The sequence below is a fragment of the Drosophila gunungcola genome, chromosome 3R, assembly GCF_025200985.1.
Source record: "Drosophila gunungcola strain Sukarami chromosome 3R, Dgunungcola_SK_2, whole genome shotgun sequence".
NCBI classification, from domain to species: Eukaryota; Metazoa; Arthropoda; class Insecta; order Diptera; family Drosophilidae; genus Drosophila; species Drosophila gunungcola.
The window spans coordinates 11,348,765-11,363,112 of record NC_069139.1 but is presented as its reverse complement, the minus strand read 5'-3'; the positions used below and the strand labels follow the sequence as shown (position 1 = coordinate 11,363,112).

The 14,348-nt window shown below is 41.9% G+C and overlaps 1 protein-coding gene across 2 annotated transcripts; it reads left to right on the top strand.

The window, feature by feature from the left end:
• Positions 1 to 1,125: 1,125 nt before the first annotated feature.
• Positions 1,126 to 13,109, top strand: LOC128266795 (uncharacterized). 2 transcript variants are annotated; one of them, XM_053003579.1, is made up of 6 exons: positions 1,126 to 1,850; positions 9,322 to 9,501; positions 9,568 to 10,079; positions 10,145 to 10,367; positions 10,480 to 10,690; positions 10,756 to 13,109. In XM_053003579.1, exons 1-6 carry the CDS (start codon positions 1,694 to 1,696, stop codon positions 12,962 to 12,964), a joined length of 3,492 nt encoding a protein of 1,163 aa, XP_052859539.1. In that variant the 5' UTR covers positions 1,126 to 1,693; the 3' UTR covers positions 12,965 to 13,109. The 2 variants fall into 2 exon arrangements, with proteins under 2 accessions (XP_052859539.1, XP_052859540.1); XM_053003580.1 differs by lacking the exon at positions 1,126 to 1,850 and adding an exon at positions 5,579 to 6,116.
• The last annotated feature ends 1,239 nt before the right edge of the window (positions 13,110 to 14,348 follow it).

The window sequence follows — 14,348 nt, the reverse complement described above, 5'->3', positions numbered from 1 at the left end:
ATCAGTAAAACACATTCAAAAATATTATTTATGTCTACATCTTTTCCCCTTCAATCTATGTACGTGTCTCAATTTCAATATTAAATTTTGTCTTAGGTAAAAAACGGCAAACTCGTCTAGTGAATCTAGAAATAATTAAATGACGTTTATAATTTATTAGATCGTAAATTTTAAATTGCTGTCCATATTTTTTGTCATATCTACTTCGTCAACATTTATTTTAGAGGTTTTATAAACTATTTAAATTTTAAAAATAATTTAAAATAGTTTACAAACAAAGCCATGAAAAATACACTTGAAAACATAACAAAACGTTGCCATCCTTTTCAATAAGCGAGTGCACTATCCTAACTAGTATTGCAACCTATTCGACAGTTAACAAGTTAATAAGTTCACGGTTACAATGGCTTTTAAACGTTAAACGTTTTAGAGTTGAAGTTTTTATCCTGCTAGCCTTTACCCTTAAAGGCTTGCAGTTGTCGACGGACAAAAATTAATCCCGAAGTTTTGGATATGTTTTTAAGCTTTGCACCAATCATTTGACCGTTTTTTATCTTCGCGATTTACAATAGAAAACTAGCCGTTATCATAGAACTAAAAAATAATAAGGGATTCAATTTAAAACTTTGAAAAAGAAATTAAAAACTTTGTTTACATTTTTAATAGAGTGCATTTCAGCTGATGCTTAATTTTAAAAGAAAGTGTGCAAGAAATGGAGTGGAACTAGGCTAAATAGGCAAGAACTGGAGTGTGAAATTAACAGTGGCAAGAAAATATCATTAGAGATGAATAGTCATCGATGGTCCTTGCCAAACATCGATAGGACTGTGCTTGTGGTGGGTTTGTGTTTTGCAGCGAAGTGTCGAACTAACAGAAAGAGAGTGAGAGAGATGGAAGGATAAACATCGATAATCCCTGCCAAACCTCGATAACGACGATATTTCCCCACCTCTAGCGGTGAATTTGCGTGCTTGTGGTGGGATTGTGTTTTGCAACGAAATGTTGGCCCAACGTCGAACTAACAGAATGTCAGAGATGGATGGACAAACATCGATAGTCCCTGCCAAACATCGATATCGCCGATATTTTGAAAACATCGATGACACCGACGCCGACATCGACGTTGCGCCATCTCTCGTCATTCGTCGGAATCAACTCGAAAACTCAGAAAATGGATCGGTAGCTGGGAAGGAAACTTAAAGCGAAATACGCAAAGAAAACGGCTTTTGTCCGCTGTTCAGCGATTTTTTTTGTGTTGTAATCAGCAGAGGAAATTTTAACGACCAACTTCACACCACCAGCCTCTTCCAGCAGCCACAGAAAATAATAGATTACCCTTGCCACCAACACCACTACTACCACCACTTTACAACTACAGCAACAACAAAAGCAACACTACTGCACAGCCAAGCCCACAAAGGAAAGGTGAAACGCAAATAAAAAAAAAAAAACGAAAAAAGCGCTGAAAATAAAATCAAGTCAGAAAAACATCCCATATAAACGGCCACCATTTTGAATGAGCTGAAAGAAGAGAGCGCGAGAAAGAGAGCGACAAACTGCTTCTCATTTGTTGCACTACGCACTGCAGCTGGCCGCGGCGTAACCGTAGACCCTTCCAGCTTTGGAACTCGCTCTCCCTGTCTTCTTCTAACTGCGCTTAGAAACACCGTGCGGCAGCTACAACAACAACAACATGGTGGAGCTGGAGGAGCAGAAGTCCGGAACAGCTGCCTCTGTCCGCGTCGCAGGCAACAACAACAACCCCCGTGGATCTGGGGACAGCGGCATCCGGAGCGGCAGTGGCATTTCCTGCAGCAACACGGACAACAGCTGCAGCCAGAGTCAGTCAGGTGAGCACTTAACCCATTACGGACAACTGGTCGAAAGAGGGCCCACAAGTCGCTAGATCAAAGTCGAACTAGATTTGTTGGTATAACTCGGAATCGCTCTAAATTGTTGATTCTGGTTTTGGAAACACAACTGAAGTTCCTCCAAAGTCGAACTTCTCCAAGGGAAACCTTCCTTTATTCGTTTGTTTAATATCAGAAGTATTTGTTGCTTAGGAGTGTTCAAAGATCCTAAATATTCGGGATCAAACTCTTATAAAAGTGAGACCTTTTGATTGCTACATAATTTTTTAAGATCGGTCTATTCTTAGCTGACTTCGAATTTTGCGGCTATATATAGTAGTCTCCTTGCACACGTACTGCCGTCCATAGTGATATTAAGTAAGAATTGGTGTGCAGCTACAACTATTTCAAAAATAGTATTTTTTGTGCGAAACTGCATGCCAAAATTCGGTATTAGGTAATTTATTAAGAATTTCATATTATCATAGCAAATGGGAAAATAATTCAAAGTTTTTATTTGCACTAAACGTGCATACGATGTATTTATTATTTCTTTCCAACGGCAAGAGATCAATATTCAAAGGGTTAAAGCGGACCATTGCTCTACACAACCACAGAGTCTCTTTTTAGCTATCGGTAAAGCTGAGACAGGCAGAACTTTCGTTTACCCTCGCTAATCAATCGAGCGAACTAGGGAGCATTGACTGGGGCAAACTGAGCACCGAGTGCCAGTGTATTTCCTTGACGTCACAAAAAGTTCGAGAACATGCATGTTGTCTGCTTGCCGGCAGCTAACCCACCACCTCCTTCCACACACCACCCACTTCGCCCGTTTGTGGGGTGTTTACAGTTGTTTTGTTTCACCAAGAGAACCACGTTGCATCATGCGTCTGGGACTATTAATCGTAATGTATGTGTGCCCCAATTTAAAGGGTATTCCAGCATCTGGATTTTATTGTCAGGGTGTTATTAGGGTAAACAAAGAACCTATTTACGTTAGGTTTTATATATCGTTCATGCACTAGCTAAATAGTCCTACCCCAAATGTAAAGCTGCCTGCTTTAAACTTGGCAATGTGGCATTTAAGTTTTGCACGAAATGTATGTATATCTTTTAGTAAGAAATCAGTATATTGTATATCATTCCAAATCCCATTACAGTCAATACTTGGTGTGCTTTAAATATAATCTTATGAAACTATAAGGTTTACTATGTACATAAGCTAGATTCAATAGAACCACTAAAATCTGGATGATAAGAAAACTCGCCAGATTGTTGTACAATAAGATTATACTTAACCAAACAAGAATCCTTAGATATCAAAGGTTCTTGCATTGGAAATAAACTTTTTCTGAGATCGCTAAGACTGTTATCACACACTTTTCGTTTGTTTTCATCTATTTCGAAAGGGTAATCCAAGCTTCGTTCCCCGGTTTTCTGTTTTTTTTAACCAACACTAGCAGAGAGCAGCAGCTGCCAGCGGTGAAACAGAGGGAGGGAGACGGCACGAGTATCTGTGCCAGCTAGCCGAGAAATTGAGCGTGTGCAGGCAATTAATGGAAATGGAAAATGAGTCATGAGCCGATCGATTGAACGCCGTGCACTGGTATTCGTCGTGCTCGAAATGCATCGACATTTATAACCTTCATGACGTTTATTGCACTTGGTGACGTTTGATCAGCCCAAAATAGAACGGCGAGCCAAAGCAGGCGGACAAATGAACGAGTTGGCCAAAGCGGAGGCAACGATGAGAGCGAGGCCTCCCACACACATGCTCCCATTAAGAGTTTTCTGGAGAGGATTACAGTTGCAAATGCTGGGGACTGGAAGGAGAGCAAACCCAATTTGAGCCCATTACAGCAATCAGCTGAGTGGAAAAATCTGTCAATTGTAGTGATAGGTGGGCTTGTTTTCCGCAACTCTTATCAAGAAGTTTCCCATTCTATCTAGACTTTTTGGAGGACAGCCAGTAGTGCCTACGTGCAGCCTCCAATTCATAAAATCAGCCCATCCATCTCTCTCTCATGCGCAAAAGCCCTGCGAGAGAAATTTATTTTTCAGCTTTGGCAATGCCGCAGCAAAAAAAAACGTCAGCTGAAACCCCAGAGGCATATGTTGTTGTTTACTTGTGCAAAAACGAAAACAAAGCGAGTTAAAAGTAGTTTTTGTTTTGCTGTTTGCCCTTTCCACTTGTTTGCGTTTTAACAAAACTCGCACATCACCCCACCTTCCATGCTGCACTGGTATTGGTGCTGGAGTCTCGCCCTTGCTAACCCCCTCGCCTTGCCAACATTTTCGGCCTACGTGCGATTCGACATCACGCTCTCGCACTCCAAAACATGACACTCTCTTTCTGCACAGAGAAAATAGCAGTTCGATATGGAAACTAAATTCGCTGGTCCTTATAATGTAAACTAAGATGAAATTTACATCAGGTAAAAAATACGAAGCTGACATGTCAAACAATTCAAGGACAAAGAAATTCGTTAACTCCAAACTCCCTTTACTATTTAGAAGCAATATGTAAAATAATTAAATTGATTGAAAAATTATGTTATTTTTTCTGTACAAGAGCTTTAATTACATTGAACGCAGCCTTCGACTGCATCATGTAAATCTAAGGCTGTCTCTCGCACCGGTCTTTTCCAGGACCGCGCTCTTAATTCGCCCTCTCTCTCTGACAGTCTCTCTTTGAATATATATTCTGCTTCTGGGCCTGTCGTTGTGTTATTGTTTTTCCTGTTGCTGTTTTTGTTTTGCTTGCGGCAACAACACAGCCACAAAGCTACTTCTTGTCAAAACTGGTTCTGTGTCCAATCAATGATGTGGCTTTATCTTCGCTCTCTTTTCGCCCCCGTCTGTGTTGGTTTGCGTGGGCTTATTGGCCAGCTCGTTATCGCACAGGTATCGGTATCGGTTTCGTCCTCTGTTTGTTGATCCGGCGTAAACTAGTGTATTTATTTATGTATATGTACATATGTATGTACATATACCCTTCTCGAAAGCCAAGAATTCGATCGGCAAACGCAAAAGCTCTGTTTTCTTTTTGCGATCAAGTTCTCAGCAAGTATGTATGAATTTATACCGACTTGATGAATAAACATGGACGGTAATTGCCGTGCATTCGATTTGAAACCGGATTTTTGCAACCTGAGGCGTTTCTCTTCCGGGCTGTTTTTAATTTGTTTGTAACCAAGAAATCGAGTTATTATTTTCGTTGGTCCTAAGTCAAACGAAATTTCTGGTTGTTCGGGACTTGCAATTATTGAGCTGTATATGTCTCTCTCGCTCTGGCACCGAAAAATTTCATACAGGAGAAGTCCGAATAATACGAACGACGATATTTTAAGGGACAAAAATCACATGTCTTTGAATTCTACAAATACTATAGTTTAAATCATATAATAAGTTGTAGGTGGTTTGATCAAAACGGCCATAAATAAAAAGCAACTTAAAAAATTTAAAGTAGTAAGAGGTATCGATTTGTCTTGTACTATTTATAATTCAAAGAAATGTTAAATAAATAACAATAGTATTATTATGTAAAAATCTCCTAAGGTCGCACTATTATTCTGCCCTCCACTGTAAGTACATGTCTGTTTGTTACAACAACTCTCGCTCTCGTTTCGGCCGTACTCTGCTCTCTTCGTTGTTCGCCGACCAATCTCTTCGCACTCTCTTTCGCGCGGCGGTAGTTTGTCGGTTTTGTCGCTCCCCCGAAAGCGGGCCGGGCGCGTGTTTGAATTTGATTCTTTTTCTTTCCTCGTTGGCGCCGCGCGACGTAGGTCCGCAAGATTTGTCCGTGTTTTTCCATTTCTTTAAAATTCACTATTTTGGCCAATTGGTTCTCGCCGTACACCCGAATTTTCCAAAGTCGCCGGTACACACATACAGTCCAATTCGAAATCCCCGGCCATTTAATCTGAAAATTTTCCGTGTGCTTCCAATCCAACCAATCTTTCAGCGTTCTGATTGTTGTTTTCGTTTTCGTTGGACGGTTTCTGGAAAAGGGAGTGTTAAATCAAAGATGATCCAACCGGAATAGGGTTAAAATTAGCCCATAAACAAACAACTAAATCGAAACTAAAGCAATTGATCGACAGGGAACAATAATATATTATCGAAAGCAGGCGGTTTTATCTACGCATTGCAAAAAACGTGCCGCCTAGAAGAATAACAAGCAGCAGAACGGGCGTTGCTTAGACAAATTGCGTTGCGATTAAAAGGCGAACGCAACAACAAAAACAACGGCAGCAAACATGTTGGGTAAATACAAAAACAAAAGCAGCAACAACAAAAAGTCTAGGAACGAGAAGAGAGAACTTTCACACACACACTCCCACATGTGCATCTGTGTAGGGGAAACGTTTCGAAATGCCGGTTTTTGCATATTGTTATTGTTTTTGTTCGAACAAGTTTTCCGCTATGTATTACAGTCTGTATCTATTACTCTGTATTCTTAGCTATTATTCGAACAATTTGATATTAATGTGCAAATGCAAAATAACTTTAACGCATGGTAAAACTTATCGTTATTCTTTAATCAAATTCCAACATATGTACATATGTATGTACATATTTAATTTTGTATTGTTATATCTGATGGTCTGCCTATCTCGCCATTTTTATACATTTTTCGCTTTTACAATTTAATTTGCTGCGCAATAATTTTCTGCTTCTTTACAGCACAAACACATGCGTTCTCGTTCAGATAGCGTACGTGTGTGCAAATGTATGAGTGCCCGTGAATCCATGCTGGCAAAAGTAGAAGGTGGGCTTAATAATAGGATGCTCTTACGTCCTAGACCTTTTAAATGGACGCTAAAACCGATAACAACACAAAGTAGATTTGTTAGATTTCTAAGAATTAAAAATGGTAAAGGAAGAACGTCCCAAGCCTTTTTTTTATTACGTGTCCAACCAAATCGAAATTTGTCTTGCCGCTTCTAACGTCATAGTCTGGCGAATCTTGAGCTGAGTAATTAGGAACTATTTATTTTGCCCTCTTGTCGCACTTTCACCCTGCCATGAAGTAATACCGCAAAAGAGAGGGACCCACCTATCTCTCCCACTCTCTCGTGTCTTCTGCTCTCATGTGCGACCGCATGTTTTTTCTGCTTCCCTTTTTCTTTGCGATTATATTATACTATTTAAATTGAAATCGGCAAAGTTAAGTGCCAAAAGCAAACCTTTTGCTTTGCTCGCTTTTTGCGTAGTTCGCTCGTCTTATCGGCTTTTTGTTTACTCGCTAATCGTGGCCACCGCATTTTGCGTTTCCTACCTACACATTTGATAACTTATTATGGCACTGCCTTCGATTATGTTTGCGGTGAAGCCGAAACGTTGAAATTTCTCAAGGTTTTTTCTCTAGACGCTTTCGATTCTTGTTTTGCTTTCAGCTTTGTGTTATCATCTTGGCTTCTGTGTTTATTTTTTTCACCTGTGAAGTTATTTAAGTGTCCTTCATGTCGGTTAAATTTCTAAACTTTTGTAGGAGATATAAAGTTTTTTGAGTACAAATATACTTATCTACTTTTATTTTATTTAGGAAAAGAAAAATAATAGGAAATAAATACAAAAATATGAAGAGCCGGCCGGCAAACGATGAAAAATGGTTTTTTCAGTGTCATTTCGTCTGTATCAGTTTGTTTTACATAAGTCGGTTGTCGTAAACGTTAGTCTAGCCGCTGACGAAATAGATTAAGGGCTATTAATCTAGTTCCTATTGTCGTCATCACCTTATCGACTTGCACCTGTAGGGATCGGATGATGTATTATGCCGGTACCCACAGATTTTTTGTGCCGGAACTGCGGAAATTGTTAATGCAATTTAAAATAAAATACATATAGAAGTTCATCGTCAATCAAAATGAAATGATTTAGCAAAAAAAAAAAAACATAATTAAATGCGCAGAATATTTGACAAAAAAAAGCGAGAGAAAAAAGTCTCAGATAAAACAAGAGAAATAGGAATAGAGCTAGCGAGTGGTCCCAGACGTACGCGTCTCTTTTTGTTGTCTCTGCGATTGTTTACGCAATTGATAACAATTAAAGCTGACCAACAAATAGGCCAAATTTTATATTTAGATTGGAACGCAAAGCGTGCGAAGAATCAGAGAAGAGTGGGCGGATGGAAGTGGGGGTCGACGAGTCGTTTTGACATTTTTTGATAGGCGAATGGTTAATTTCCATTAATTCCAGAATAGATCGTGAAGTTCACTGACTTATTTCTTTGTTAAGTGTTAAAAATACTTCTGATAAGCAAAGGAGCTTGTGCTGGGCTTATAAATTGCCCGGTTTTTTTTAACAGTGGATATAAGATAGACAAAAAAAAATGTTTTTAATCTTGAGTTACATGCGATTGAGAAAATGCATTTTTTAAAACTAAAGCTTTAGTTTAGATAATATTTAGTCTTATTGTTTTAATAAGTATATACTATACAATGTTATAGCACTATTATTTCGAAAACTAATCAATGATAATTATTTTGGAGATACTATCGTGTGTAAAATCTTAAGATGTGTGCAATCCCTCATATGTGTACTAGATTTTCGTATATATAAAAAAAAAACTAAACCCTCCTGACTCTCCCAGTTACTTAACCGGTATCCACTGTAGTTGACTCCACTCGATTGCTCTCCAATGAAGCGATCATTACTTGCAGTGCGACGTGCCTCCAGGCTGATTAGGCCTTTAGTCCAGCAGCTAGATCTTTGGACAGATACCGCCTTGTCGGCTATTGACAACAATTGAAGAACAGGCACACACCCAACCAGGCTGATCGTCGGTCTCCAGCCCCTTACTCTTCTGATCTTTTCACCAGGCTTCGTATTAGTTCCAGCCCTAGCTCTGTGCGCCTTCACACAGATGTTTTCTATATAGAGGTCTTTTTGCGGCTGTTTACACATTATTTAATTTTACATATTTATGCACACTTGCGGCGACTTGTTTACGACAAGCGATTTGCCTTCTACGCAGTTAGTGCAGAAGTACCAGTATTTCTTATTTTTAATTCCCTCATTATTATTTTTATAAATTGATAAATGCAGAAAAAAAAACATGGAAATATGGCGAACGGTTTCGATAAAAACGTATAGCACGATGGTTTGTTGATCTTATTGTGGTATTCCGCTACCAGTTAATTCCAAGCCAGAATGCAGAAATTTAAAGGTTTTGAACGGAGTAATAAAACCTGCTTAATTCTACTCCGAAACATAATTAAAAAAAATCACCGGCCAGCAGCTAGCTTTTTTTTTTATCTAGAGTATTTTTTCGAATTAAAAGATGCATAAGTTTCAGATAATATCGTAGATGTTTTCTGTATCATGGTTAAATCTTTTATGAAACAATATATTTCGTGGAACATGAAAATATTTATTACTCTTGAGTTCGAGACTTAAGTCAAGTTCTGGAATTAAATGTTATATTACATGCTCATTGTCTGACGATATTTGTATTTTTTTTAAACAGACGGGCAGAATGAGTTGACGCGCTACAGCAGCGAGGATGTGTCGGGCAATGAGTCGAGTGAGGCGCCCAACATGACCGAAATGGAGCGGCAGGCGGAGTTGAACCGGCATAAGGAGGAGATGCAGAAGAAACGTCGAAAGAAACGCATCAGTTCCTCCCTGCATTCCTCAACTTTCCAAGGTAAGTGTACAGGCTAACAACTACCGTCGAGGACCTTTTTTTTGAGGTATTCTATTCATTCTTTAGAGCTGTACAAGCTGACGGGCGAGATTCTGGGCGAGGGAGCTTACGCATCGGTTCAAACTTGCGTCAACATCTACACCGACCTGGAGTATGCCGTTAAGGTGATCGATAAGATACCGGGTCATGCGCGTGCGCGTGTCTTTCGCGAAGTGGAGACATTCCATCACTGCCAGGGTCATTTGGGCATCTTGCAACTGATCGAGTTCTTCGAGGATGACGAAAAGTTCTACCTGGTATTTGAGAAGATCAACGGGGGTCCATTGCTGACGCGCATCCAGGAGCACATCTGCTTTTCCGAGCACGAAGCGTCGCAGATAATCAAGGAGATCGCTTCCGGACTAGATTTTCTGCACAAGAAGGGCATTGCCCATCGTGATCTCAAGCCCGAGAATATTCTGTGTGTCAAGACGGACTCGCTGTGCCCGATCAAGATTTGCGACTTTGATCTGGGCTCGGGGATTAAGTTTACCACGGACATTTCGTCGCCGGCAGCCACGCCCCAGTTACTGACACCAGTAAGTTGATAAAAAGTTAAGGCCCCATTGACTGGCATTATTAATTTGAACCATTTCCCATTAAGGTTGGCAGCGCCGAATTCATGGCTCCTGAAGTGGTTGATTTGTTTGTGGGCGAAGCGCACTACTACGACAAGAGGTGCGATCTATGGTCCTTGGGAGTGATTGCCTATATCCTGCTATGCGGCTATCCGCCGTTTTCGGGCAACTGTGGCGAGGATTGCGGCTGGAATCGCGGAGAAAACTGTCGAACGTGCCAGGAGCTGCTTTTCGAGTCCATTCAAGAAGGTTTGTAGATTTTTACCCTGACATTTTAAAATAGTTTGTTACAAAGCATAGGAAATCAAGTTTAAATTTATCGTAATGGATTAATTATTTAATACTTTGTTTCTTTTTTCAGGACACTTTTCCTTTCCCGAGGCCGAGTGGCATGATGTAAGCGATGAGGCAAAAGACCTAATTTCCAACCTGCTTGTCAAGCAAGCTTCAGATCGCCTCAGTGCCGAGGCAGTGTTGAATCACACGTGGATTCGTATGAGCGAGCACGAGCCACCGGCCAGCAAGCAATCAGGCCGCCACAAGGCTCTGCAGACGCCCAGTAACATTCGACGGTAATTAACTTGGAAATGTTTATGGTAGTTCCGAACATTAATAAGGCTGTAAATTTCATTTTCAGTAATCACCAATCGGCGAGGGAAATCTCCCAGTTTGCCGAATCGGCCATGGCCGTCAAGCGTGTCGTCCTCCAGCATTTCTCCATGCGCTACGACTACATGAAGGAGCGTCCGAACATTTACCAGCCCTCGCAGGCCTACATGGATGCCTACAGCGATGAGAACTATAATCCCAAGCCGCCGGCTCACTACACTCGTAATCGTTCGCAGCGCAATCCCGCTGCGTCCCTGTCAAGCTACGGCGGACGTATGTCCTCGATGCACGGCCAGCGGGCCAGCAGTCGTCAGTCCTCCCGGAATGCTTCTCGCAATGCATCTGCAATTTACCCAAACAGCGGAGGCTTCAAGACACTTAATGTCCACGAGGAAGATGACGACGATGAAGCCCTGGAGGCTTTTGGCCGAATCGACGACGATGATGATGAGTGGGCCAGGTCCACGAGGCAATATCAGCAGCAGCGTGAGCTGCAGCAGCAGCAGGAGGCCCTGGGTGAGGATCGATACAGGCGTCAGAGCGGAAGCGAGGGGGACGACCTGGATGACGAAGAGGATGGAGAGAGCGTGGACTATCAGCAGCACTATAAGCATTATTGGCGCGAATTAGACGAGGACGAAGGCGATGACTTTTTGTACGAGCAACAGCAGCAACGCGAAGATGACATCGCCGAGGAAGAAGAGGATTTCGATGAGGAGCAACAGGAGGATGAAAATCAACCAGCTGACAATCTAAAGCTATCGAAAGCTAACGTGGAACAAGTTGGCGATGCCAATGTGGAGAGCTCGAAGCCACATCAGAATAACGGTGGGTATGAGAAGAAGGAACTTATTATGGATAATATGGAGGAATCGACCCAGCAAAGCGAATTTGCTACATTCACCACAATGCGCAAAGATGCGCAGGAGGCGGAGAAGGAGATTAAGCAGCAGGAGAAGGACGATGAGACGAAGGGAGAGAAACAGCAGGATGATGTTGATGGGGCTAAGAGGCAAGGACCATCAAGTGATATTAGTGCTACTACCATCACCGATAAAAACAAGCAGCAGCAGCAAACACCAGTTATAACTACAACACACATTAACAACTGGCAAACTGGCGATGCAAATGAAGATGATGATGTTAAACTATTGGATAGTATTAGTGATTTAAATGAAAAGCTACCTGAAATTTATGAGACTGCAAAGATTGTTGTCAACTCAGCGGCAGTGCCAGCAGCATCGACACCAGCAGCAACAGCAGCAGCATCAGCAACACGCCCACCAACCGATAACCCAGAAGAAGATCATTCGAACGTGATCAAACCGACGACTGCTGTTGAGGGGACAACAATGCGAACGACTTTTGGCAAGGCGGCGGAGGAGCAGGAGAAGCCTCCAGCAGCCCAAAGCCAATCCCAGACCACGGGCCACCACAGCAAGGCCGGCCGCAATGTTTACTTTGCCCTCGATGCATATCAGAACGACGAGGATGCCGATATCGACGAGGATGACGACTACGACGACGATGAGGAAGAAGATCTGCACGAGCAGCGCAAGCAGCCGGTGCCTTCCATTGCCAATGCCTACACACGGAAGCAGCGACAGCAGCACCAGCGGTACATTGTGCCGCGCTATCAGTCGGCGGATCCAGTTCCACCGCAGCAGCAGGCCGAGAACTGGCGCTATCGCACCCACCACTCGCAGGAGCAGCAGCCTGCAGCGGGCTTTCGCAAGTACCGTCCGCCCTTCAGCACTGGAGGCGGCGGTGGCCACCATGGCAATCAGCAGCGCAACTATTTGGGCAGCTTCTCACACAGCGGCGGTGCCGCTGGCTACAAGATAGCTCCGATGCAGCCGCCTCAGCAAACACTGCCGCGGCACAACAGCGCCGGAAGCAGCGGCAGTGGCAGTGGCGGATCCCCGCCATCCGACGAGCAGTCGACCATCCGCAACTGGCGCCAGGATTGCGTCTACGCGCGCAGCTGCGGAATGAATCAGCCACCGGAGCAGCAGCGGCACATCCGTGCAACGGCCCAGCGGGCCCAGCAGCAGCCGAGGATTGGTAGCGGTCGCTTCGCCCACCTGCAGGCGGCCCAGTTGATGGAGGAGCTGCCGGACATGCGGATCGGCCTGTCGCCGCCCAGCGAGAGTGTGCTGCTCCAACGGCGCCTGCGCCAGCAGAAGCGGGCAAACGATCTGTCCGAGTACTGCGAGCCGGCCACCGCAAGTGGTTAGGGGATGGGTCCACTCTTGACAAGGAACTCTGTTTTTCACGCACATTCTCTAGAAACCAACTTTCCAGTTCTATGATTATTTTTGGTGCAAAGTTTCAACCATTTACATTTCATGCAAAAGTATGTGAAGACTATTTCAATTCAATTAATTCCGCCATTGCAAACAGAGTTAACAAAAAACACAAAAAAAAAAATGTAAAAAATACATTGTGGTAGGAGAAAGGGACCGCAGAGAGGGAAAAACAGAAATGAAAAGAAAAGTGAGAGTGGCAATTGTCTACGCTGTTTTGAAGCAAGCCAAACAGTCGTTCGAGATGAAACAACAGAAAACAAATACCTTTTTTTATAAAAAAGATTCGAAAAATTGTAATTTATATTGCAGTATAATTTTTTATTATGAAAAATAAAAACGAATACGAAAAGTGTTTGATCAAGAGATGCATAAAAACCCCCTTTAGACTTTTCTGTTCTGGTGAAATCGATAAAATCCTAAGTACACCTATAAATTATTGCATGCCTCTTGAGTCGAAATGGTGACCATTTTAAAACACCCCGTTCCAAATACCAAAATGTACAACAAATGAAAATTGTTAAAATTTGTATACTTAGTATGTTTTTATTTCTCATGACAAAAATTGTTATAAGAAAGGAGAGAAAAAAAGGAAGCGGGCAGTTAAGTTTATAAAATCAATTATATTGTCAAAATTTTGAGTGGCTCGCTATTTAGTTTTACCCGAAATTTACACTTAAACACAACACTAACGTTGGTAAAGTTATTTCGAAGAAACTGACGTGTGCAGAAGATAAACTGTATTTGAGATTCTGAAAGATCCATTTCGTTTATAGTTTATGTGCGTGTACACGCCAGTTCCTTGGAAGTGGCTTACTTGCGTATAGTTATTTCTTTCTAAAACTGTTGAGAAATATATTTTTTTAAGCCCCCGACAATTCCACCAACACTAACACCCACTTACACTATCGCCAACTACAATGGGCAATGCTAACAAACTCTTGACATTGCATTGCAAGTTGCTCAACATTTTTTGCCGGGCGTAAATGAAAGGAAAACATGCAAACCAATTTTGTTAAATACATACACCTATAATATTTAAAAAATTGTGATATAAAATGTAAATGTAAATGCACCTGAAGAAATCTATCTATCAAATGACGCTGTGCCATCAACAACCCCTTCTAGCCACTGTTAGGGCCGCCACAGAAGGAACATTTTCCACAGTCTTTGTTTGTTTACGTCCCACAAAATCAATGTCAAGTGCATACACACCAATACTTCTATTTTTCCAATCAACAGCAACATATACTACAAACTTCCAAAAAATAAAAACAAAATAAAATGAAAGAAAAGAAATCAAATCAAAAAATCT

Bases quoted from the DNA above. Each gene is read 5' to 3' on its own strand.
- LOC128266795 (XM_053003579.1), top strand. From the start codon at position 1,694: ATGGTGGAGCTGGAGGAGCAGAAGTCCGGAACAGCTGCCTCTGTCCGC. The intron at 10,080-10,144 runs GTAAGTTGATAA...TTTCCCATTAAG, and splicing joins CGCCCCAGTTACTGACACCA to GTTGGCAGCGCCGAATTCAT. The intron at 10,691-10,755 runs GTAATTAACTTG...TTTCATTTTCAG, and splicing joins ACGCCCAGTAACATTCGACG to TAATCACCAATCGGCGAGGG.